Source organism: Zootermopsis nevadensis, unplaced genomic scaffold (assembly GCF_977971745.1).
Source record: "Zootermopsis nevadensis isolate Lab colony 2312 unplaced genomic scaffold, Znev_1.0 Znev_ptg000001l, whole genome shotgun sequence".
Taxonomy (NCBI): domain Eukaryota; kingdom Metazoa; phylum Arthropoda; class Insecta; order Blattodea; family Termopsidae; genus Zootermopsis; species Zootermopsis nevadensis.
In genome coordinates this window covers 7,413,740-7,439,644 of record NW_028259133.1, presented here as the reverse complement: position 1 = coordinate 7,439,644, position 25,905 = coordinate 7,413,740, and the positions used below count along the sequence as shown (strand labels likewise).

The following is a 25,905-nucleotide window of genomic DNA, read 5'->3' as shown; positions in this document are numbered from 1 at the left end:
CTATTGCCACATTAATTAAATTCGCTGCATTTTAAAGAACCTCAAGGTTCAGTACCGTATTCATATAAAACTCATAATTAAACCATATCCCGAGCTGTTTGAAGTTCACGTATTCACACAGTATTTTTAACGCATATTTCGATAATATATCTGGCGTGTTCCTAGATCTAACAGGTTATTTCTTTCCTTCAGATTATCCGACCAAAGTCCTACCTTTCTTACATGTCTGCTATGTATCGTATGACCGGTTTGTTTTATTTCTTTGTCAAATGACTCTAATTATATTAGGCGAAGGATACAAATTGCGGAGGTCCTCATTATACACATAAGGTTAATCTATAATCCTATTACTTCTTCCTCTTAGGTTCAAATGTTCTACCCTCTTCGTTCTCAGACATGCTCAGTATAGACCTTCTGTCTCCCTTCCTTACCGTGAGAGATCGATTTTCATTTGCACACAAATAGCAGACACAAGACTGGTTTTGTATATTTGTGTAGAAGACAGGCTATTCTGCTCTGAAGGATGGTAGTAATTTCCCGAATTTAATGTTTAATATAATTTTATTTTATGCTGTCATTAATTATCAAGAAGGACACTGATGTACTAGGTAATTTTATTTTAGCAGTTAATTTAGTGTGGAAATAGGGTTATTTGGATTTTACTTTCAGGGCTTCAGCCGATCCTGAATTGACAGCAACACTAAGCAAATGTTCTTGAAAAACCTTATCAAGATATTTTCTGTAGACTTTCAAATAAAATAAGTTTGACCCATGTAGATTTTGCATTGTTATATTGCATCTTCATGTTCGTAATCTCTTATGTTATAATGTTTTCGGGAGAAACGCTGTTGAAATATCAGTCTTTCCCTTTCTGCATCAACTTTCCTCAAGCACCAATTAAGAAATAACTTACAGCTTTAATAACTTATTTCCATTAAAATTGACTTGTTTGTTCTTCCTTTGTGTGTTACTTTCAAATAGGCATTATAGTTACAGTTCCTTTGGCTTTTCTAAACTTGTCGGAAGCTATGACGTAAATTAGTTTCTTATTCTAGCTACCGGGAATTTCCTGTTTGATCGAAAATTGTCCCCAGAATCAGTTGCCGACACTCACCTGTTCCTGATTTCAGTGACCGAGTAGCTGCTCAGGAGCGCCGCAAGATGGTAGCAGTTGTGAGTGTGTTCGCCGCCGCCATGTTTCTCACAGCGGTGCTCCTTATTGTCATCAGCTTGCACATGTCACAGAGTTCGAACCCTAAAGGTGAGTCGAATCCAGTAGAGCCATACTAATATTATTTCTTTATTTTTGGTTTCGTTTAGGCAGATCCATGCAAACTAAGTATTTTTATAAACTTTCCATCTCATGAAATGTAGGCCTATATCATATGTACCTTTCTACATGTGTAAATTCATGGACGTGCACGATTAATTGAGGTTAACAAAATACAGACTGATAAACTTATGTTATGTTACGTTATGTATTTTGTACAAAGTAATTATGACTGCTGACTGGAAAGCACGTTTGAAATGTAAAAGAATTACTACTACTACTACTACGTGATGTAGGGGTCTAGCTAAAGTTGTGTTCCATTGGCAGGAACTTGGATACACGTCACTGGAAAGCAAAATATGGCGTTCCCAAGAATATGTTACGTTTATATTATATGCGTCTTAATTACCTAGTTGGTTCGCTTCGTAGTTATTTCTCTTGTATTCAGGCCGGAGACCCATTCTTGCAGAAAGAGTTTGTTATCCTACGCAGAGTAATTTCCTAATCATTCTGGTAATGTTCATGTCCGTACTGTCCTCACTCAGCAAGTCGGGCAATGGCCTCAGCTCTGCCCTCTACTTGACAACGCAATTTTATGATCCCTGGCACGACCATCATGTAATGTAGCAAGCCCCATATCGGGCGGATGAACGTGACGCTGTTGTCAGCTCTTGATTTGAACTCCAATCGCGGAAGTGTGCAGTCGCCAGCCTGCAGCGGTCAGTAGACAGGCGGCAGAATGGATCATAGGGTGACTGGCAAAACAGAATACTTGGCAACACGTCTGTCGCCCAGCCCTCTTTCGACGCGTTGATCCGAGGGATTATTAAATCGCAACGCAGGGGCCCCCAAAATATGGTCTGCAAGAAAGATGCGGCCCACGGCACCTCTTCATGTGGTCGCTTTAACGCATCAGTAAGTGACTTAGCAACCAGGGCTGTTCCCATGGCACGGCAAATATGTTGGGTGGGGACGCCCAAGGACCCGCAATTCGTAATTGGATATGTGTTAATTTCGTTGGTCTGTATTTATTCAATTTCACTTTGTTGAGCAGTAAGAGAATATTCGGTAGGAATGTGGTGTGAAGAATAGTTACTAGGAGCAGGTGGCTAAGACAACTCAGTTTTTTAGTGGAATAGCGGTCTGTTACTTCAGAGGTGTGCGACTATGCGTAAAATCGACACACAGTTATTATAGTTTTTATTATGCATAGTAGCTTTAGGAATTTGGCACAATAAAAGAACACTTCTCAAAACAGTATGGAAAAAAATCTAAAGTTTTATAAAACACTGGCTGTCCCCGTTTTGCTGTACGATGCAGAAAATTGGACATTGACAAACACTCAAATTGAAAGGATCGAAGTTACCGAAGTTATTAAGACCATTAGCAGGCTATATATTAAAGAACCAGAAACATAATAGCGATTTACTCTCCGAACTTAGAGTACAAAGTATCATGGAAATAGTAGAAACTTTTAGAACAAATTTGCATGACCACTTATCACGCATAGAATCGTTGCAATTATATCATCACATGCCTACGGGCAGAAGAAATGTTGGACGACCGAGGAAGTGACTGAAGGACAGTTTTAGGAGAATCCTGGAGGCGGAACAGATGGCCCAACCCATAAAGTTATTGATGTCTATGATGATTATATTCACTATGCGTCACGTAGGTTATGGACGGGGAAATCGATTATAAATTCTCTGACAGATTAGCATCGCTAAGTGTTGTAACACAACTTAAAGATTTTTTTTCAGAACAGGTGCAAGCTCGACATTGTTTCGAAATTTGAGTTGTATTTTTTCAAGCATTGGTTAGCCCACATGAACGATATTGCAGCACACGTCGAGGTTTTACCGATGAGCAGTGAAGACGTGTTTGATTATAGTGTGCTTTTGGACAGAACTGCAAGATTTCGTCAAGACCGATATTCCGTATAAATTTTATAGTATCTGTTCTTTGATGTATTACTCAAAGTATAAGTAGTGAGAACGTTTTTCCACTGTTAGTTGCTTGGGTTGTCCGTAATTAAACAAAACTGGCCGAAATTAAACAAAAACACGTTGTATTTATGAAAAGGAAATGGAAAGTGGACAATGAACGTAGAACTTTTTAGAAGAAGTAGAACGATTAGTATATTTGTGTTTATATGAGTGGGAAAGCAGTGTTCTTAATTTCCAGTGCTACAGAACGGCACAGTTATTTCTATAGAACCAGTTTTATATCTAAATCCTTAAGACTTACAAACAACTATGGGAAGCCCGATTTGTACATGTGAGTAATAAACACGCATTTATTCATATTGATTTTTACTTAGGTCTACTGTGTGCACCGGTGTTTTTAAGTTTAAGCTCAATTTGATTTTATGCGCTTTTCCTGTTAAATTGTTTTAATTCTTACGCAGAATTCTTAACCCATAAAGGCATGTACGTGAAGAGTTACGCGACAGTAGTCTATGGAATTAGGTTATGCATTTGTGGTTCATTGTTCTTTTCTGACAGCGCACTACGTTCTTCTGTATTATAAGGTGTTTGTGTTTTGTTTTATGATTTCCATGTTTTGTAGCATCATTGCCTCTCTAGTTCTTCGTTCAAAGTATATTAATTCTCCTCAGAGAGATGAAAGCGACTATATGGAAAATATTTTATAAAGTTTTTCTATGTTCTCAGGCGTTCCGGAAATTACATTCTGTAGCGATAGGGTCGCAGGGTATCTTATACTTCTACCACAAAATATTGAGCTATATATTTTAGAATTAGTTTGCTTTAAGGATGCATTTTGCTTTCCATAACGATTACTGAGAACCTTATGAACACGTCCGTTGTAACTAAACTTAAAGAAAGCCGTCTTATATCTCGCTTTGTAAAAGAAGTATAGATAATTTAAAGTAAATATATAATTATACCCATTTAGACAGACTTTCATGTATTTTTATTGTGAAGCTTGAGGCATTGCATTATTCGTAGAGTTTCCTCATTTATATCAACACTATGATAATAATTTTATTCGTTTAATTAGGCAGGAAATCCGACGAAAAATCCTATGTTCAATATGTGATATGGTCTTAAATAAGCCATTGTGAAGTTGAGACTGGTCAAACACATGCTAAAATTATTAATAAACATTCATTAAACTTTTAAAAATATTGTAGACCTAACCCAAAACATATCAGGTAGTGGTTTGTTACAACGAACTAGTAGCTGGAACGTCAGAATTCAATGTCTGTCCTACCTCAATGCTAACTTTTTCCTTATTATGACTACCCCTGGTGTCCGAATAATTGCGTTATAAATATCAGGCTCTAATTATGGTGCGGAAAAATGCCACTCGCAGAATGTAACTTTATTAGTTAGAAATTAATCCTGAAATTTTTGATTCCTTTGGCATGCAGGCAATAGCAATTGTTAGGTGCAGCTGTGGAAACATTAGATCCATTAATTAACTCAATTGTTAATTAACTTACTACATGTTTGGTATTAGAAACTAATTGTTCAACAACATTACTAAAAACGCTATCATCAGAATAATTTCCGGACTGAATGAGCTACGTGATGTGCAATAAGAATGGCTCACCGCAGGAATGTTGTGCTTAAATACCCAGAATTCAACATTGATTACATCTTCCACTATGTGACTGGCCTCTGGTTGTTTAATTGTCTAGAAACGCAGTCCCGTGCTTATATTCCATATCGGAAATGAGATTATCTTGCGTTTTCACTGGGGTCCAAACCAAGTGTTGATGACGGCATTTGAAAACATTATACTCGAATTCCCTATTGACTGTGGGTTGAATCATCATGACCGGAATATCACTGTAAGACGGGTAATCCCTGACAGGACACAGAGATCCCCTGAGGTTCATCCCTGACAAAAATATTATAACATTAGTAGCCCGGTACATGAGCAATATTGAAAATTGGAATGTATCCACTAAAAGGAGAATTCTATTGATTGATTCAGTTAATGGTAAAAAAAATTGTTAATGTGTTTGAAGATGATTAGAAGGCTTATGAATTAATAAAAGTCCTTATCATTATATTTTTAATGCTCTCCCATGTAGTCACTTTTAATAAGGCAATTTTTTTAGATTCTGAGGTCTACTTTTCGTGCGCAGTCATTTAGATGACACGCTAATTTGTAGGCGTGGGTACATGGCAAACACGTAGCGAAGGTAATAAATAATCTATTTATACTACATTTTCGATATACAAAATATTGTACAGAACATTCCAAACATTTTAGGCGCTTTCGAAAGTAAATGTACAAAAGTAAACTTCTTATCGGTTCGGTGTTTTTGTCTTCGTGTCAGCATAGAATAACAGGTTTTCATGAAATTTGATATTGGGAGATTTACTAAAATTTGGTTACAAAGTTTTTAAAATATACGAGGTTTTTTAATCTTACAAACTTAACTGACACTTTACATGAAGACCAGCATCCGGTTGTGTTCACGGAAGTGATTGCACGTGGAATCCCCACGTGTGGATTCCGCTAAGCGTTTATTTCCTAATTTGTTCTCTTTCGTTTGCTTAATGTTCCTCTTGCAGAAATAGATTTACAAAATAAATTTGCAATGCAAAGAAAGACGAGCACGTTTGTTCCAACCGAATGACACAGTCGAATGCTTAGCACACTTACTTCGTATTAGTAAGGGCCTGTTTTTAAATAGCGGTCCAAATATGCTGACTAATCCATTCGATGGTTCTGGAGTAGGCCCAAACCGCTTCTATCTTAAACCTGTCCAAGACGTCATTTACAGCCATTTGAAACTATATAACTTATACAGTTGTAGAAGCGTCATTAACCAATGTGAAATCAAACACGTATGCTTAATCGGTAACCAAACTTATTGGTGTTTCGGTGTAATCGGGAAAAAAATTCGTAATTTGCACAATTGCGGATTGAGAGTTCGAATATATAATTTTCTGAAAAACATTTAGTAAAGTTTTGTTACGTACTAAACTTTATGGGAATCAGTAAATGTTTTTGGAATTGACGTAGGTGACAGCTGAAGTTTCGTGTAAATTCTGTACTGTAAAGAGCGCGTGGCGTAAAATTAATTTCTTTGTCAAGTTCTGGTGCAGATATTTTGCAAAAATACTGGCAAAGCATTGTAAAATTTTTCCATCAATATCATCCGGCCTGAGGTTTGAACCAGAGACCACCTAAATAGGAAGCAGGAATGACCACGGTTTTTGATCTTGTCCGTACGTCGCTGTTTTTTCTCCATCGACCCTCAAAGAAACGAGCGGCCTCTTGTGAGGTACAACCACCACTCGTGTGTGTTGCTGAGAGGTTTCTTCGCTTTTGTGCAATAAAACCTTCACAAATGTGCCCTGTTGCTATAGGTGAAATTCGTCTCTGTCTTCATTCCCATGCTGTTTCCTCGTTTAACTCACAGAATAAAAGAAAAATGTTAAGTTGTATAGGGCATAATAATCGATGAAGCAAGACCATAACAGATAGAAGTCTGGAAAATAGATACGTAAGAAGAGGGCGAATGAGTAATGTTCATTTACGTAAGCCTCATAGCACCTGAACCCCCTATTTAAACACTGACGTCACAGACTTTAATATAGATACATCTTTATTTAACCCTTTGAAACACAAAGTTCATCCTAAACAGCATTTATGTACTGAGTTGCTATCTCAGACCACAAAGCGTGTCCATTACAAAGACCAATCCATTAATGCTGTTAATTGTTTATGCTGAGAATCGATTGAAAGCAGAAACACGTTCTGTAAGAAAGATGCAATAACTGAATGTCAAAGTAGGTGGTACATACATTTGCCATGCTTCAAAGGGCTGATTGTTTGTATTGTTTTTAAGTTTTGTTGTATAAGTTTGCTTTTAATTATCTGTTTTAAATATCAGTTATTATAATATAAATACCGGTCACATTGGCCGCGTCGTATGAGACGTGGGCCTCGTGCACTTGGACAATGGGACCGTGGGTTCGAATTCCACTCAAATCATGGATGTTAGTCCGCGTCTTTCTGTGTTGTGCTGTCCTGTGTACAGACAGAGACCTTGCGATGGGTTGATCACTCGTCCAAGGAGTCCTACAAAATGTCTGATTACTGAAACCTCATGTAGAAGCGGAAAGGAAAAATAAATAGTAAATAATATAATTTAAAATAAAATATTTTTTAAAATGAAATGCGTAATTTTTAATTACCGTTATGTTACCAAACAATTATGCACTCCCAACAAGTTCTGAGCAGTAACGGGAAAATCATGGAGCCTTTCCCATATACACGTCGATTGCCAATGCCCTAATCGGTCAGTTTTTCGATAGTGAGATTACAGCGACATCATAGAGTGAAATTTACCTGTGTGTATCACAAGCGATGCTGAATATGGTATATCATTGGCTTGGATACATTTCCCAAAACTTCCGAACAACTAATTCCAGAATTTGGGGGGCGCGCCCTCTTGGGGATCGTGATGTATTACAGGGGGGGGTTGAGGCCATGAAAAAAGTTACTCATAAAACGCATTTTTCTAGCTGTATCTCATAATCTATTTTCTTAGCAACCGTCAGCATTGTTAAACCAAAAAATTAGAATAGTTTTCAGTATTTGCCGGTATTATTCATCGCCAAAGAAACAGCAGTTTGTATTATATTTGCTTGCCTTTCAGTGAAGAAATGAAGTTATTTTGAACAAAAAGGCCCGACTGAAACTTGTGAAGCCAACTTCTTTGTATCACAGCTGAATGTGACCGTCATTCCTGTTCGCATGAATTGACCTGAACTTGTAAGACTTGAGGTTCTCACAGCGGTGAATATGAAGATTTCTGTCTTCTGGGTTATTGCGCTGTGTAGTCTGGTCGATGTTAACCAACGTTTCAGAGGTCATACTGCCTCCGTCATCAGGGCGATATGTTAACCAACGTTTCAGAGGTCATACTGCCTCCGTCATCAGGGCGATATTCATCGCCCTGATGACGGAGGCAGTATGACCTCTGAAACGTTGGTTAACATCGACCAGACTACACAGCGCAATAACCCAGAAGACAGAAATCTTCTGACCTGAACTTATTTGCGCTAGGAGCACGCCGCTAGTATTCTGTTTGTGTTCAGGTCTACACTCGCTCATCGTCGTTTCATACGAAGAAGTTCCTTGTTTGTTAAGTTTTGGTGTCTTGAGCTCTATGTTTCGAGAAACATCGATAAGACAGTACGAACTAGACTGAACAAGCCTCGAGTGGATCTGTGAGAGAGTTCAAAGGTTTGTTGTAAACAGCAGACTTCCATATATGTTCTCGTGATTCCCGCGGGTTGAGGCGAGCCCGTTTGTACACGTCTGAACTTTTAACCAAGTTTTAGTTTTTTTGTTTTGTTTTTTTGAACAAAAGTCTGAGACAAAGGAAATTTGATTAGTTCTGCCAGTTCATCTATTCTCGATTTTTGGACTCTCTCGAGCTGCAAAAGAAGAAGTGTTTATTTCGACGTTTTGGGAGCAATTTTTGAGTTTTGAAGGAAATGGTCTTTCTTGGGAAATGTTAGTCGGTATTTGTGCTTGCGATGCCCCGGTCATGCTTAGCTGTTGCTCTGGATTTTCGTTTTACTACACTGGTTCAGAAGTCATTGTCACAAGGGACCACTACTATTTATTACCGCTGCTGACTTACTAGGGTAACCTTCATTTAGTGTCGAAGTTATCCGATAAACAGTGCAGTGATAGCGCATGGCATGCTGCAACCAGTTTTTCTATAGTAAAAAAAGTAAAGTAGTCTGCTACACGCCATGTAGGCGCTTGCGAGGTGAGGGAGTGTAGCTCCTACTCATTCTTGACCTCGGCACTAGATGGGGGTGAGTGGTCAGCATCACGCCCCGGCCGGCTTTACCCCCGGGAAAGGACCCCGGTACCCATTGTAGAGGAGGCTGGGTGGGCCCCAGAGCATTTCTGGACGTAGACGCTAGTGGAAAAGCCTCTGCTTCCGGCTGGGATTGAACCCCAGTCATCCAGCCGGTAGCTAGTCATTAAACTGACTGAGCTATTCCGACTCATATTTTTTATTGGCCTCAAATTACATTTTCGAATTACTCTCAGATATTAACGTAACCTATTTCTTATATATTTTCAACGTATTTTCACTTTAATTTTAGTTCGAATTTCGTGCTACTTGGAATATAAATAGAACGTACGAAATTACTTATGATCTATGAAACAGGTAGAATTTGAAATCGCATTGCATTTCTAAGCATTAGGAAGTCTCAGCACTAAGAGGCACGCGTTTAAACGAACTTGTTCAGTCAAGAATTTCAGAAAATAACTAACAATGAAGACATTGTTCAAACGTCCATTATGGTCTTCTGTTCTGCGACTCCGAGTTGTTTTATAGGTGGCCGCAGTCTTTTCCCACTTTAGGGTTTAAGTGAGGCAGCAGGTCCCTTAAACCCCGCACGCTGAAACGAAAACTTCCTCCGAAATGTTGGTCACTACATACAAGACGACTAACAGCGTCACAATATAGAAGACTTTAATCATCATTTTCATCGTAGTGAAAATGTTGAAACTTTAGATGCTTTAATAATATAACAGACCGGTTATCCGAAGTTATACTTCAGTTACACAGTTTACCTGAGTTGGTGCTTATTTTATGCTGGATAAAATTTGTCAGATGTAATAACACTGAGTGAGTATTCTAGTAAAATTTACCGACATTCCATAGATATTTGCTGTTCCAGTAATCAGGGCGATCGCCCTGATGACATATACAAGTACCTCTAAATGCCAGTAAACTTATATCAGACCACACGGCGCTACAACCCAGCAGACAGCCATACTTAACTATAGCTAAGATCAAAACTCCATTCGCAAACTAATTCGAGATTAGATTAAATTTCAGGAACTCTTACTACCATGCAATCCAGAAACTTATGTCTTCTTACCCATCTCATTCTCCTTCATTTGATGTCATAACAATTCTTCGTTTTGCGTACACATTATGAAACTCTGCATTAGTAGTTACCTTAGCTTCTTGTAACATTCTTGCTCGTAGGTCCAAATATTCTACTGAACTTCTGTTCTCAAGTAACCTTAATCTGTGTCCAGTCTTAAATACGAGACATTGTCACACCCATATAGAAAAAGGGGAAGGGATATAGTTTTGCATATTGTGTAATCTTTTACAGATAGACGGGGCATGTGAGGTGAAGGGGTTACGCGTGCGGAATAAGAGAAATGCATACAGATCATTTGTTGGTAAGCCCGAAGAAAAGAGACCACTCGGAAGACGTAAGCGTTGATGGAATCGTAATATTACATTGCACGTAACGGATTACCACGTTTTGACGCATTTCTCAATTCACTGATTTTCTTGCATCGACAAATTAAACTAATAGCTTGGCCGTTAGCTCTGCGGAATTCTGGATACCAAGGGAATGCTTCTCTTTTGTCATTCTACAAACAGGGGGTGTTAAATTGCTAGAAATTTAGTTGTGAAAATTCGATAAAAATGTGGCGTTTGCGAAATGGTCATGCCATGTTCCGTTCCGCACAGGAGGCTGTTCATAATCATGTAACAACAGAGAGCAGAATTTGTTTATTCCTTAAAGGTGCTGAACAATTTGTTGGTCGATAATTGATCTGGCACAGGATAGGGACCACCGGCGGGTTCTAGTGAAGACGGAAATGAACCTTGCGGTTTCGTAAGAAGTGGGAAATTTTATGACTAGCTGAGTACGTGTTAGCTTCTCAAGATAGATTCTGTTCCATGTCGCTGGTTTGTTTGTTTGTTTGTTAGTAAGAATATTTCAGCTTTACAAAAATGTTTATCCAGTTATCATCAATATATTTTGCCTGATACTTAAGAAAGGAGCTGGGCTAGCTCAGTCAGTTTAGTGAGTGACTACGGTCTGGACGACCGGGGTTCGATCCCCGGCAGAGACATAGGAGCCTCTGCGTTCAGACCGGCTCTGATGCCCAACCAGCCTTCTGTCCAATTTGTACCGGGGTTCTTTTCCGAGGATAAAGCGCGGTCGGGGCGTGACGCTGACTACTCACCCCCTTCTAGTGTCGAGGTTAAGAATGAGTTGGGACTATATCACCTCTCCCCCCAAGCGCCTACATGTCGTACAGCGAGATAGCCTAACTTTTTATAATACTTAAGAAAAACACACGAATTGACTGAAAAGACTGGGTAGTGGAAAATATACAGCGGGGAGTTTAAAATATCTCAGAGCCTCGTGTGACGTATTTCCAGGAAGCCATTCATGATGGAGCTGCACGGAAATCAATTACTGCCTGCTGTTAACAGAGGGCGACAAAGAACACAGTTTCCTGTTTTGTTACCAAATGCTAGAGATGATGGGGGGCATGACTGTTAACCATTTCATCGTATTCAGTGCTTGAGGCGAGGTTAATTTGTCTGAATGCGTCAATTGACACAGTGTGCAGATGTAGGGAAATAGAATCTTGCATAACTCTCTTAAAGGTGAGATTTTAGAATCTCACAGCTACGAGTTTCTGGGATATTGGGTTGTTTAGTCTGGTAGATGTTGGCCGCCATCGTCTGAAACATCGGACACGATACAATGCAGCTTAAACCAGTCATCCAAAACTTTCTTCAAGTTCTTATGAGACAATTATTTTGCTTTTTGTCGAGACACGAAGCTTACTTGCAGTTGTTCTTTGTGGAACAGTGTCACAATTCCTTTACCACAATATGCTGCAAGAATGACCATTTCCCCATATTACAGACTTTCTAAGTATTATTTTTGTAGTAAGGTGACAGTTGATTTATTAATTTACGCGATGTTAACAAATTTTCTTATTGAGATCGTTCCTGAAAAATTGATATGACATTTTGATCCAGTTTTTTGGTCTTTATAATTCCTATATCCATGTTGTGTTAGTTTATTATTTTGGGTCGATTCCATGATAGTTCTCCTATCTATGTCGTTTCACCTACGCATCTCGTCTACGAAACATAGGCGAAATGTCTCACAGTTTCACTCATGAGACAGTTCACCTATGTTTCGTTCGGTTGCTAAATTTTAACCAAGTCTAGTTTTATCGTGTGTTGTTTTTCTCTGTCCCGGTGAGATGTAAGGAAACGGCACAGTTCGGAAGGTATGAGACATTCGTTTCTTGATAGTTCAGGAGACCATGCATGAGTTTCATTCGGATGCAGGAAATACTTGTTAATTACGGTACCTGAGTATTGCAAACGTAATATCACCTTAATTTATATTGTCTTATTAAGATCGAAGCCAAAGCATTAATCTAACAAACCTAAAACAGAAATTAAACCGCCATACTAAAGTCCAAAGTGAATAACCATCCTAACCTAACAAAAACCTGAAACCCTAACTAAACAACTACTAAAAGTAATGCACAGTAAACGCACTGAATGCAGTTTTTCCTTCATATTTCAACGTCCGTACACAAATATGCAACATTACCACCGCAGTAAATAAATTATAATACAGTAAAACTCCTCAAGTTGGACACCCCAATATCCTGGACACCCCTTTATATTGGACACTTTTAATTGGAACCGGCGAATATCCTATAATTTTACATGTTCACAATACCCCATGTCTTGAACACCCCTTTATCCTGGGACTTGAATACCCCTTTTGTTGTAAGTTTGACAGGTTCATGCACTTAGCTTCAATGCTTTTCAGGGAAACTTTTTCAGTTACATATTTTGTTATTTTGAGTTTCTGACTGATGAATGCCTCCTCTCTGGAGGATTATCTTATGGACATTGAACCCATCTTTGGAATGCATTGCAAGTGTTTAACTATTCTTTTGCTGAACCCTTAACTGGACTACAGTATTTCAGAACACACAGCTTTAACTCCATCAGTACTGTGCTTGCATTTGAGTTCAGACTGTGTTGACAGAAATGGAATTTTTCTTTTTGCGATGGGGAAGCGAAAATTGGTGGAATAAACTTTAGAACATGTTAATTAGCTGGGGTATAATGCGCAATGCATGGGAGTGGGCTTCAAAAGATTATTATTAATACTATTGTCATTAATTCTTAATTCAAGTAAGCCTACAGTAGTTAGTATATGTAAGTCAGTAGATTATATTGTCATTAGACCACAATCTGATTTTTCTCTTTCCCTCTATCTTGAACACCTCTGTAAGTTGGACACATTTTTATGGTACCCCAAGTGTCCAACTTAGAGAGGTTTTGCTCTATATGGACATGATGCCTTACATATAACAGGTTTTGAGCATATGAATAAAATGTAAGGATACAGTTTTGCGCGATGTGAGTATATAGATTAAATGGAAACATTCATTTGTTTTATATAAATTTAAAGGCAATATAAGATAGTTTTAAAAAATGCGAGTAAGAAATTCTGGATATAAACTGCAAGGATACTGAGTGTCCGATTTAATATAGGTGAAATTGCATAGAAAAATGATATTAGGTAAAGAGGAATATGAGTAAAATGTTTTGTAGAGGAAATAAATGTACCAGAAGTGTTGAAGATAAAATTGCTGTACCAAACTGGTAAATAGGTGAAACGGGTAGAGGTAAAGTATTCTGACATGCATTTTGACAGAAAATCAGATGTACGAGGTGCGATCGGAAAGTTTAAAGACTGTGTCAATAGAGGGCGAACCGGATGTAGTACGAGCTTCTGCCGCTAGGGGGTGCGGTCTACATTCATAGTGAATCAGTGTGCCAGCCGGCATCATCGAATTAGCATTTGTTTCTTAGTTACGGGCGTTTTGGTAGTGCATTACACCGACCCTCCTGCGATTTCGGAATGGCGTGTGCATCAAATTTTGCCAAAGACTAGCCAAAACGGCTACGGAAACCTATGAAATGCTAAAGCAAGCATTTGGGGAGTCCGCAATGGGTCGTGCACAAACTTTTGTGTGGCATTCACGTTTTAAAAATGGCCGAACCTCTGTCGATGATGACGAGCGTTCTGGACGACCATCTTCGAGCACAACGCCAGAAAATGTTACTAAGATTCGGCAGGCCATTCACGAAGATCGACGTCGTACCATCAACGACTTGTGCGACATTGTTGGGATAGGCTATGGGACCTGTAAGCTGATTCTAAAGGAAGAACTCCACATGCGACGCATCATGACAACGCGCCAGCGCACACCGCCCTCAAAGTTCGGCAGTTTTTGGCCTAAAACACCATGGACGTTATCCCGCACCCTCCTTATTCGCCGGATTTAGCTCCGTGTGACTTCTTCCTCTTCCCAAAGATGAAAATTCAGCTAAAGGGAAAAAGATTTGAGACGATAGAAGAGATTCAGGCAGAATCGCAGATGGTGCTTGACAGGTTGACAAAGAAAGATTTCCAGGGAAGCTTCAAGGCTTGGCAGCGGCGCTGGGATCGTTGTGTTCACTCCCAGGGGAACTACTTCGAGGGTGATGGATGAATTTAATACCTGAGATAAGTGTACGTTTTTTTATTATATATATATATATATATATATATATATATATATATATATATATATATATATAGGCGCAGTCTTGAAACTTTCCGATCGCATTTAGGATAACGTCAGCGCTGCCTCAACGAAAGGATTAAGAATTTGGTGTATATCCGGCGTCAAATGGAACACACACACTAATGTCCCATTAAGTAAAAATAAATAAAGTGAATTGACGTTTAAAGAAAACTATAGAGAGGTTGTGTTGTGTCGGGGATTAGCAGACATGTAAATCATTGGAATTTATTAAGCTTATATAATCTTGTACTGAAATTGTCTGAATCATCGCGAATAACCGTGTCCTGTGTTTCTATTTTTACTTCGTATTTTGGTCTGCGAGTCGTAGAGACATTTATTACGTTTTACTGTATCTCTTCTGTATTATCTTAAAACTGAGGGAAGGCCAATATTTGAGATCTGAGGATCTCACTCCGGCGAGGATGTTGATCTTAATTTTCTGTTTTCGTTATGTGTTCTAGAAACGACTTTATTTATCGTCTGTTAAATTTCAGGCTGTTAAATATTTTTGAGGAAGTCATAGAATCCATTATTAGGGTTGAAACGTAAGTTTATGAGGATGTGTAACTCTGAAACATAGTAACTTGATGGTGTAATAACCAGAAGACAACAGTCGACATGTGAATAAGTCTACATTATTTGCGGCTTAATTTCAATTTCAAGGATGAAGACTTAATACTTATATTTCATGTTCGTCTGATGCAAATGTCGAAAATAGATTAGGTTTAAGCTTATTCATCTTTGAGGTATTCCACATCAGAGGAATAGAACACAGGGTACAGGATACATAAGAATACGGATACATAATGCCAACGAGCAAAAATCATGGAAAATTAAAGAAATACATGTACATTCTTTCCTCGCAGTCTAGCATTGCCAGTGCAGCAGATATAATACAATGACAATGGATGATAATACTGACGATTGTTATTTGTTCATTAACAAAAGTTGCTTGATATGTGTTCTTTACAGAGAATCAATAATTACACATTCTCTTTGGAATATTAAAATCTACGTATTTCGGTATGTAGTTGTAGTTGCTCTTGTTATGAGTTAGTTATGGAAATTTTTAGATAAATAATGAAACATAAGCACAAAGCGCATAGGCTGATTTAACCGCATCATCGCTCGTCTTCTACCCTACCGATTTGTCTACCAGCGAATATGGATGTCTAAGGTAAGTAGAGTGGAACCTAGTCACAAGTCTCAGAAAAGTCATTGGCATTAATTCATGCTTTTCTTAAAATAAGGCAGACATGTTGGTGTCTTTGCTTGACATCTGGCATAAATAACTGTAATTAACGGAAGGCAGAGGAAATCCAGACGCTGACATATACAAGGAAATTATGAATGACTGGATTTATGTCGCCAACTGTACGTTTACGTCACTTCCGGTTTCTGACTTTGAAAATTTAAAGCTCTTGGTTTTTTTCACAGAGTGTTTATGTGTCAAAAGGTTACCGTCGACATTATTCCTAACTATCCCCGCCCCCTTCTATATTCCGTAACAGTATAGACTCCTCCAGTCCTTTATGAAAGTACAGTGAAGATCTGTGTGTCATTTACTATTTCGCCTTGTGAATATACTGCGTTATGAACTTTATAAATATTCGACGCATATTCTCTTGTTTCTATGTAGAATAGCCAAGTGGCGATGAACCAAGTTGGCAGACACGAATGCTGAATTTAAACATGTTGAAAAACGCTTTAGAAAGCAGATGCAGATTTTAATGGGAATGTGTTTATAGTACGACGTTTACTGTCGTGCAAAAAAGATGGCTTTCTTGAGTTAAAGCCCATAAAATCTGGTCGAAAGGAAACGGCGCTCTCTCTGTAGCTACATGTTTTATTTAAGATGTTGAGACCTTTAAATAATCTTAAGTACAGTGTATTATAGATGTCAACACTGTTTTGTATTAAAAACAGGGTACACCCCAGAAAGGAAACCGCATTAAATTGATCGTAATGGACTTCTCGCCGTTGACTATTCTGAAGTTCACTTTCAAAACTGATCTGATATTTTTAATTTAAAATGTACTTGCTTGTATGTGTAAAGTCTGTGCACATTTTCATGTGAAAAGGAAACTGTGCTTCGAGTTATTGCCAAAAAATTTAGTCTAAAATAAAATGGTTGACTTTTTTTACATTCACTGTGATGTAAGTACGAGTTATCGACCTAACAGTCTTGTTCCTGAAAACAGATTGAAGTCGACCAAACATATGCTATGATAACTTCACATAAATGTGCATATGTTGCTGTTGGGTTTGTGCAATTTACAGAGCTGAAGGATTTTATCTTGTACTATGCCATAAGATATATGAAATGTTTTTCCAAATAACATCATCCCTTGCCTGAAACTTTTCTATGACAGGCTGTCCTTCTGGTAAAGAAGCGTGAAGCCACGTAAATTTAGAACACATGCCACGGCTATAATTTTAAGCAACAACTACGCACCAAATCGAGACACAGATCATAATATGAAGGTAGCTAGTACGTCCTTGAAAATCGTTCGTAAATTAAAATTTTCGAAACGAAAGTGACAAATAAAAATTAGTGTATTCTCATGAAAAATTTGAGAAGAACATACTAAATTCCGAGAATTCTTGCTACTATTCAGTTCAGCCTTTGATCTTCCTGCCTGCTAGCAAAAAACAAAGACGTAAAGATTAAAAAACAAAAATCAATAACTTCATCTTCTTGTTTTGTATGAATGTGAAACATGGTCTCTCACTTTGAGTAAAGAAAATAGGTTCACAGTTTTCGAGAACAATGTGTAAAGGAGAATTTATATCTAAGACAGATAAGGTAACAGAAGACTGCAGAAAATTGCATAATGAACAGCTTACTCACTAAACATTGGTGGGGTGATAAAATCAAACAGAATAAAGTGTTTGGAGCGAATACTGAAATTATAGGGGAGATGAAAAGTGCATTAAAAGTTTTAATGGAAAATCTTAAGGGTGGAAACCACTTGAAAGATGAGATGTGAATGTGTTAACATTAGAATTAAAACGGTCCTAAAGGGAATATGGTATGAGAATGTGGGCTGGATTAACGTGGCTCAGAATACGTCCAAGTAAGGGCTTTTGTAAACATGGTAATGGGCCTTGGGGGTCATGAGAGGTGGGTAATTTCTTGGCTCTTTAAGTGACTCCAAACTTTTCAAACAGAACTCTGCTCCATTGCGTTAGTTTCTTAGTTAAAGTAGTATGTGTATTGAACAAAACGATTGTGTTAAGAAAGTTTTTGAGATATTTGCTTTCCTATATAATTTACTGTCATATGTAATTTTAAGGTCACTCTTCTACTTTTACATAACTTGCAATAGTATGGTATGAAGGTACATATTTGGGAACCAATTTTGATTTGACGATATGCACCTCAGATTCTTTTAACCTTCTACCAGGAATGACGACTCTACTTTCTCGGCACATCTCACGTTAGTGTATTAGAGTACACACAAATAAGAAAGAAATGAATTAGGGGAAGGGAAGAATGAAAGGTGACCTATTAATTATACTATATGGCAATGAACGCTGGACAATGAAGGTGAACGATAAATCAAAAATTACGGCTGATATTCATTAGGCGAACCGAAAAATACACATGGAAACATTATGTGAAGAAGCAAAACATGTTTTTCCGGACAAACCAAAGATCGAATCTGCATTAATGAAACGTTTGGACTACAGAAACAGGGATATTCTGTTTTGACAAAATTCAGGGCCAGCCTTAAAGTACTGATGAGGGATACTGAAGACGGCCTTTGGAGAGACTATGAGAGATTTTAGTTCAGAACAAATATAAACAAAACGTCCAACTTTAATTGTTTGATACTAATACGTGAAATATATATAAGCTACGAGTATGTACACAATTTATATATTGTTTCGTAATTTATAAGTAACTACATGGAGCAAAATGATTCTTAAGAAACCAATAGTAAGTTATTAATGAATTTTCAGCTTTTATGGAACCCTAAAGTCTATTAAATCTAAAACTTCTTGACGATGGTGAAGAGTCAATTTAATAAAAATTCCGGTCCGGAGATAGGGATTAGCTCTATCTAGTGGGCCCAACTGTGTTGGAACCTGAAGACGGAGATAGAGTCCCATCTCCGAAACGTCGTTTTACGTTTTATATTTACTAGACGATGGATAATATCCAAGAAAATTTTTATTCAATTGCCTAAAGTATATTCATTACAAGAACTTGCCATTGCACCCCGTCCTGAGCCAAACGAATCCGGACCACATCTTCATAACACTAAAGGACATTTCAGTGATGGTCCCGGGTATTCTAAGTGACCTTGCATCTAACAGAGGATTCGGAAATTACAGATAACTTCTTACACAATATATTTTATTCACAATCAATAATATTACTAGGGCGACATGTTTCTGTCCCACATGGCTATCCTCAGGCCCTTACAGATACATTTATATAATCTGAGATTAAATCATATACGTGGAATGTATATATATATATATATATATATATATATATATATATATAAATTTATATCGTAATAGAATTGTGGTCTTATAATTATTTCCCAAACTATTTTAATTAGTCAAATTATTAAAAAGAGTAAATAATATACATTGGCCAGCGCGGTTTTGTGGACAAAATATATAAGAACTAGTAAAGTAAGTAAAGTAAAGTTTGTCCCACTATACGCCATGTAGGCGTTTGGGGTGAGTGGAGGTATAGCTCTTCTCTTCCTTGACCTCGGCACTAGGTGGGGGTGAGTGGTCAGCATCACGCCCCGGCCGGCTTTACTCCCGGGAAAGGACCCCGGTACCCACTGTAGAGGAGGCTGGGTGGGCCCCAGAGCCGGTCTGGACGCAGAGGCTAGAGGAAAAATCCTCTGGCCCCGTCGGGGATCGAACCCCGGTCGTCCAGCCCGTAGCTAGTCACTATACTGACTGAGCTATCCCGGCTCATTATAAGAACTAGTATAAGCATATATATATGTATATGTATGTAAATAACGTATAGACAATGGACAGATTTTTTTGGGTATATTGTATTATATAATATAAAGCCATTAATGAATTGGGTTTGAAAAACAGGAAGCAGCACGAAAGAAATATTCTTTACTCATTGCACATATTTTTATGATTTTTAAATTGATGCTGGTGCCAGTATATTAAATACATGATAAAAATTATTTGGAGAAAATTTATGTTTAATCTCAGTTCACTACATAACCAAAGTAACTGATATATCATTGTACAATAAACAACTAGTGGGGAATGTTTTCATCAATCTTTGCTTATAGCAGTTGACTATGGCAAATCCGGTCATGTCTTGTTTGCGCTTCGATTACATCGATCGGTCCGTATCAGGCTCAAGTAAAGATGAATCAGCCTTCGCGGTCATGTCTTTTGTAAAAGTCCGCATGTTAGTAACAGGTTTGGCTATCCCATATCTTTGAAATGCATTGCAATCTTCAGAAGAGTATATTCTGGAAAATAAGATGAACGTTTGTCGCTAGAGAGCGATATATGTAATATTCATCTTCATGCAAGAAAACTGCATGTTAATAGGCCGATGTGTCATTTTGAAAATGTTTTTATAAACCACGTGGTCTGAATGCAACATTGGAATATAAATTGTGATCAGATTTCTCGAAACTGTTAATGTTGGAAACTTGCTACCTGATAAAATACCCGGTACAGTTACTTTGATAAAGGAAGTTCTACCCGTCCTGTAAAATGGTTACTTTTGTAAATGTGTTCGATGTGTAGATGTGTCCGGAAAGGTAACTCTAGTCGACAAGGCTCAATTTATCTGTTCAATTTGTATTTTTTTCACAGAGAATGAACCAACTTCTCTTTGTGTATATAAAAAAGAAGGTCCTTGTTCTGAACTTTATATGTTCTTCCCATGTTAAAATCTCGAAAAAGATAAGCCATTGATTTTCAGAGTATCATCCTTCTGCTATGGACAACTCTCATTTATCTGTAACTCTCTGCCGATAGCTAGAAACTTTTCCAATAGCAATTTTGGAAGTCTTGTCACTTCGATAAGGAACAGCACATCAAAGCCGTCATTTCTCACATCATATAAGACAGAATATATCTCTGAAAGTAAGGAGCACGTCACATATTTTCCTTTCATTTGTATCAGTTCAGCTTTATAACGAAGGTATATTTAGTAACAGAGTTCATCTCAATCTCTTATTTGATCTAATTAGTTTCTTCGGAAGAGAAAGTGTTTTGGCTTCTGTTGTAGTTTGAACTTGTAGGTAGTTTCAAACGTTTCGGAGGAACATATGGCGTCCATCTTTAAGGCTGAACAACAAAAATAAAATATTCGGGTATCAATTGTCAGATTCTTTCTATGTTTTAAGGCTGTGTATGACCATTTAGCCCCTTCATATTCCATATAAATTATGCAGCGGATTCTAATAAGGTTTTGACATGGGAGGTAAAATGCATAAGTACATTTCCTTGGGTGGTGTCTAAAAAACAAATTGAAACTGGATATCAACACTGCTGAAAATACATTTCTCGACGCGTTTTAAAGTCAGTACTGTTCTGTTTTTAATATTATGGTAGCATGTGACTTTAGACTATAAATTTTATGTTGTGGTCCAGACATGTTATTTTCCAAGTTGATGTATATTTTCAGTCTATCTTTAACTCAATCTTCTTACCGCGCATAGACTACGCGATTTGTACTGTTCTGTCTTTTATTCTTCTGCCTTTCAGGGTTAAAATTCTTCCTTCCTTGCGGAAGACAGTTTAAAATAAATTTCTGTAGTCATTCGTTTGGTATTCTGACAGATGTTTCGAACGCTTCTGTCTGGATCAGTTTAATTTTACTCTTATCGCTAATATGTTTAGTTCTCTAATATCATCATTCCTTACCCTACTGATCGAATACGTCCCTTGACACTTCTAAAAATTGCTTCTTTAGCAGACTATATAATGCTTTCGCATATATTTCTCTTAAAACTAAAGTTTTACTTTATAGTGTGGAGCTGGAACTGCCAGTCAGCTGTTTGGTATAAATGCCTTATCCATACAATATCTTACTTCCCTAAAATCCATGTCGCTGTTTTAATAGTAATGTTTTCTATACTTTTTAGTGCGTCGTTTTGAACGTATGAGTTGCAGGTTGCACCAGTATTTAAAGTGACTAATCTTCGATTATTGGAAAAATTTCATACGACACGTTTCTTAAAAATCCTTTCTTAGTTATTTTCTTACAGTAATATCTTTGTCGTTTGATTTAACATCTGCTTATCTTGGCGTGCTAGAGTCTTTCCCCTGTAAATTAGGCACCTTTAGAGAGAGGGTCAGAAAAGTAGTTACAAGCTAAGGGTTATTAAGTTGGGAATAAATGGTGATAAAGGAAGTGAAGTGTCTTAGTCTCCAAGTGATGAAGGGCTGTATTTCTTTGGGATAAAATTTTAATGTACTGAGAGCGGTCTTTATATTCTACTCTAAGTATTGTGATTAATTAGTGGATGTGTGTTTTGTATTGTGTGTCAGATGTTTTATTTTGAGTGTGGTATGTTGTATTGTTGTGTCTTATTGTATTGTTGTGTGAGTGCATCAGTTCATGACGTTTGTAATACATTACAGTTATTGTCTTATGTCTAGGTGGTATTAATTTCTTTCTTTTTTTAAGTTAAGTACTTTAGGTTGGATGGTTTTGTAATTTATGAGTTGGTTGATTTTGAGTGGGATGTGTTGTTTTTGTTGTATCCTTTTTTATTGTTTTGTTCTGTCTCTGTGTTGATGTATCTCATTGTTTGTTGTGTCTTATTGTTTGTTGTGTCCTTTTTTATTGTTTTGTTCTGTCTCTGTGTTGATGTATCTCATTGTTTGTTGTGTCTTATTGTTTTTGTTGTGTTTTTTTGTTTATTGTTTTGTTCTGTCTCTGTGTTGATGTATCTCATTGTTTGTGTGTCTTATTGTTTTTGTTGTGTCCTTTTTTTATTGTTTTGTTCTGTCTCTGTGTTGTTGTATCTCATTGTTTGTGTGTCTTATTGTTTTTGTTGTGTCCTTTTTTTATTGTTTTGTTCTGTCTCTGTGTTGATGTATCTCATTGTTTGTTGTGTCTTATTGTTTTTTGTGTCCTTTTTTATTGTTTTGTTCTGTCTCTGTGTTGATGTATCTTATTGTTTGTTGTGTCTTATTGTTTTTGTTGTGTCCTTTTGTTTATTGTTTTGTTCTGTCTCATTGTGTTGATGTATCTTATTGTTCTGTTCTGTCTCATTGTTTTGTATCTTATTGTAGGTCACTGCCACCGGGTATAAACCCATTTGCAGTCAATAATAAATAATAATAATAATAATGAATTTTTGTTACTATGAGAAGAATGGATTTGTAGAAGTTCTCGATTTTCAAAAGAACACGATACTTTACTTAAACTTCATGCCTTACCAATTTACCTCATTATTTCACACATGCAGTTAAATTAATTTGTGTGAAATGATATTTTAAATATTTTATATTTTATTATCTTATTAAAACTGTGATTTGACGGAAAATATTAAAATATAAAATATTAAAAAAAATAAAATAAATGAACAATTTTAGAACTCGGTCAGTATAAAAATTCAAAATTTATTATGATTTCCTTAATTGAAATTGTTGTTATTGTACGTATATTCGGAAGCATTAAACACTTATTTTCCTTGAGATACGTGTCAAAATAGAACACGGATCGTAATTTGTGGTAATTACAAGAAGTTAGTAATTAATAGGTAAATTATTTTTATTATACCCGGAATGCGTATTTAAATTTGAAAAGCAGACTCTTACCTTAAATAATGTCGGAAAAGAAGGGTTTTTATAAGTATAATAAATTTTTCAGTTTATTTAAATATCGAATTTTCTGTCATTTTATTTCGCTGAAATCCTTTTGATGTTTCTTTGTCAGACTAATTCATTCAGTTCTAATAACATCATGCCTCCGTAGAAATGCATTTGTTTGTTCCTAAGTTAATGTTAATTTTTGAATGATCTATTTTTGACTTTATATTATGAGTCTTGTTATTAAACACTGTACAACTGAGATTAATTAATCCGTGGCGTAACAACCCTGTGAGAGCCAAAGCCGACTAGCTGGCTGCTAGCGTCACGGTCACATGCCTAAGCAGAGGTAAACGATTATCCAACCAGATATAAGGTGACGTGTGGTCAGCACGACAAACCCCCAGCCATTGCTAGTTTTCATGACCAGATTTCACTACCCATTGTAGCTCCCCAATTTCCTCACCGGTACCGGTCCCACACACCGGTCGAAGATCTCACGGGAAATTTCTTTTCTCGAGACTCGAACCAGCGCGCATTCCGTATCACCGGACCGAAGCATGATGCCTCAGACCGCGCGGCTACGGCGCGGGACATAACTGAGATTAAAATGTGTTAATATATTTTATGATAATTTTCTTATTCAGTAAAATGTGAAGTTTCAGACTAACAGTATACTTATTATAATCATGCTCCATTCGTTTGCTATGAGCCAGGATAGCTCAGTCAGTATAGTGACTAGCTACGGGCTGGACGACGGGGGTTCTATCCCCGACGGGGGCAGAGGATTTTTCCTCTAGCCTCTGCTTCCAGACCGGCTCTGGGGTTCACCCAGCCTCCTCTACAATGGGTACCGGGGCCCTTTCCCGGGGGTAAAGCCGGACGGGGCATGATGCTGACCACTCACCCCCATCTAGTACCAAGGTCAAGGAATAGAGGAGTTATACCTCCACTCCCCCCAAGCGCCTACATGGCGTATAGTGGGACAAACTTTACTTTTACTTTACTCATTCGTTTGCTTGTACACGATTTGGTGTTCTGACAACAAATGTATTCGAAGGCCTAGAATAGTGTACAGCAGGATATGTTCATCAGTCAAGCTACTTTGGAAGCTTTTATGTTCTCCTTGTCATCCCATACTTTTGCAACTGTCTGAAAGTTGAAAGCATTTAGAAAAAAAGCAGAAGCTATGAAAACACTGAGACAACTGTGTTTCACAAATTGTGTTTAGTATCTGTTCTTCTGGTTTAAACTTCATGATTTAGGAATATATATTTGCTGAACACACGCAATTTTACCACCCTCAGTCTCTTAGAGTCAGTCTTCAAGTCCTGACTATCATGGCATATTTGTGTGAAATCCGTTTTGCTATCAAGCCTAGTCAAGCAAGAAATGAAGCTGTGGGATCGAATCCAGGCGGCCTTTCTTCAAGACAACATCCATTTAGAGTGATTTATAAACGTGAAAATTGTAAATCACCCTCATGCTTCTTGATACTAGACTCTACTTGTGCTTACACACAGACTCCGAGATTTCGGAACCGTCAGAAGTTTGAAACCAACAGAAGTTCTACACCCATTAGTAACAGTAGCTAGGTCACGAAAACTTTCGACACATGAACTGGGTGTTCCTAAAAGTAGACACAAGCAAAATGAAATACACATGTGTCCTAATAAGGCCCCTTTAACGGACATGCAACAGAGGACAATACGATTGAACATTTGTCCGAATCTCCATTACTGCCAGTGTAGTTACAAAGACGAAAAGCAATAGTCGCACTTGATTTCTGGATGCTGCAGAGAGATTCGCCTGAAGGACCTGGGAGTGAACGGTCTCCCATTATTATCTCCCAAAGGAAGAAGCGTATCAGACGCATAAGTGACGAATCTTTGATGTTGACAGGAACAAAACTGAACGAAAATCCTTATCGTTGAGTAGAAGAAGTACCAAGTAGACGACAGGTTGTCGGCGGAGTCTATGGGGGTTGGAAAAACAAAGCAGCTGGATGTCAGGAACCTGCAGTCACCAAGATTAATCAGATATCAACAAGTGATAAGCCAGGGGATAGAGGTGAAGTTACAGTAGGTGGTAGGACGGGGATTAGTGCAAATCCAGTCAGATTGTGATTATAAAGAGACACCGTATTACGTAGTTGAGGATTCTGTTAAAAGAACGGTGTTTGATAGTGTCAGTGTTCACAGTTCTTGAAATCATGTTTCTTGCACTGGCAATTCTGATGATATCGGCCACCCTCAGCATCGGAGCAGGGGCCAGTGATTCTACGTAATGCGTCCGTAGGTGAGTACCATCAGATACGTTCTTAATTTGACAAGTTGATACGCACGTAGCCTGTGAAACAGCATATATGCAAAGCAAGCTCTAAGTTTAAAATTAACACATTAGAT

General features: G+C 37.6%; 1 protein-coding gene across 4 annotated transcripts in view; it reads left to right on the top strand.

Moving 5' to 3' along the window:
* Positions 1-25,905, top strand: part of LOC110831775 (uncharacterized) — a 99,152-nt gene that overhangs the window by 27,397 nt on the left and 45,850 nt on the right. For 2 of the 4 annotated variants that reach the window (XM_087342354.1, XM_087342361.1), the window contains exon 5: positions 1,131-1,261. In XM_087342354.1, the coding sequence (XP_087198480.1) occupies positions 1,131-1,261 (131 nt within the window). Of the gene's footprint in view, positions 1-1,130; positions 1,262-1,597; positions 3,795-25,402; positions 25,766-25,905 lie in introns of those variants that run through there. The other 2 variants (XM_087342367.1, XM_087342357.1) reach the window with 2 other exon arrangements.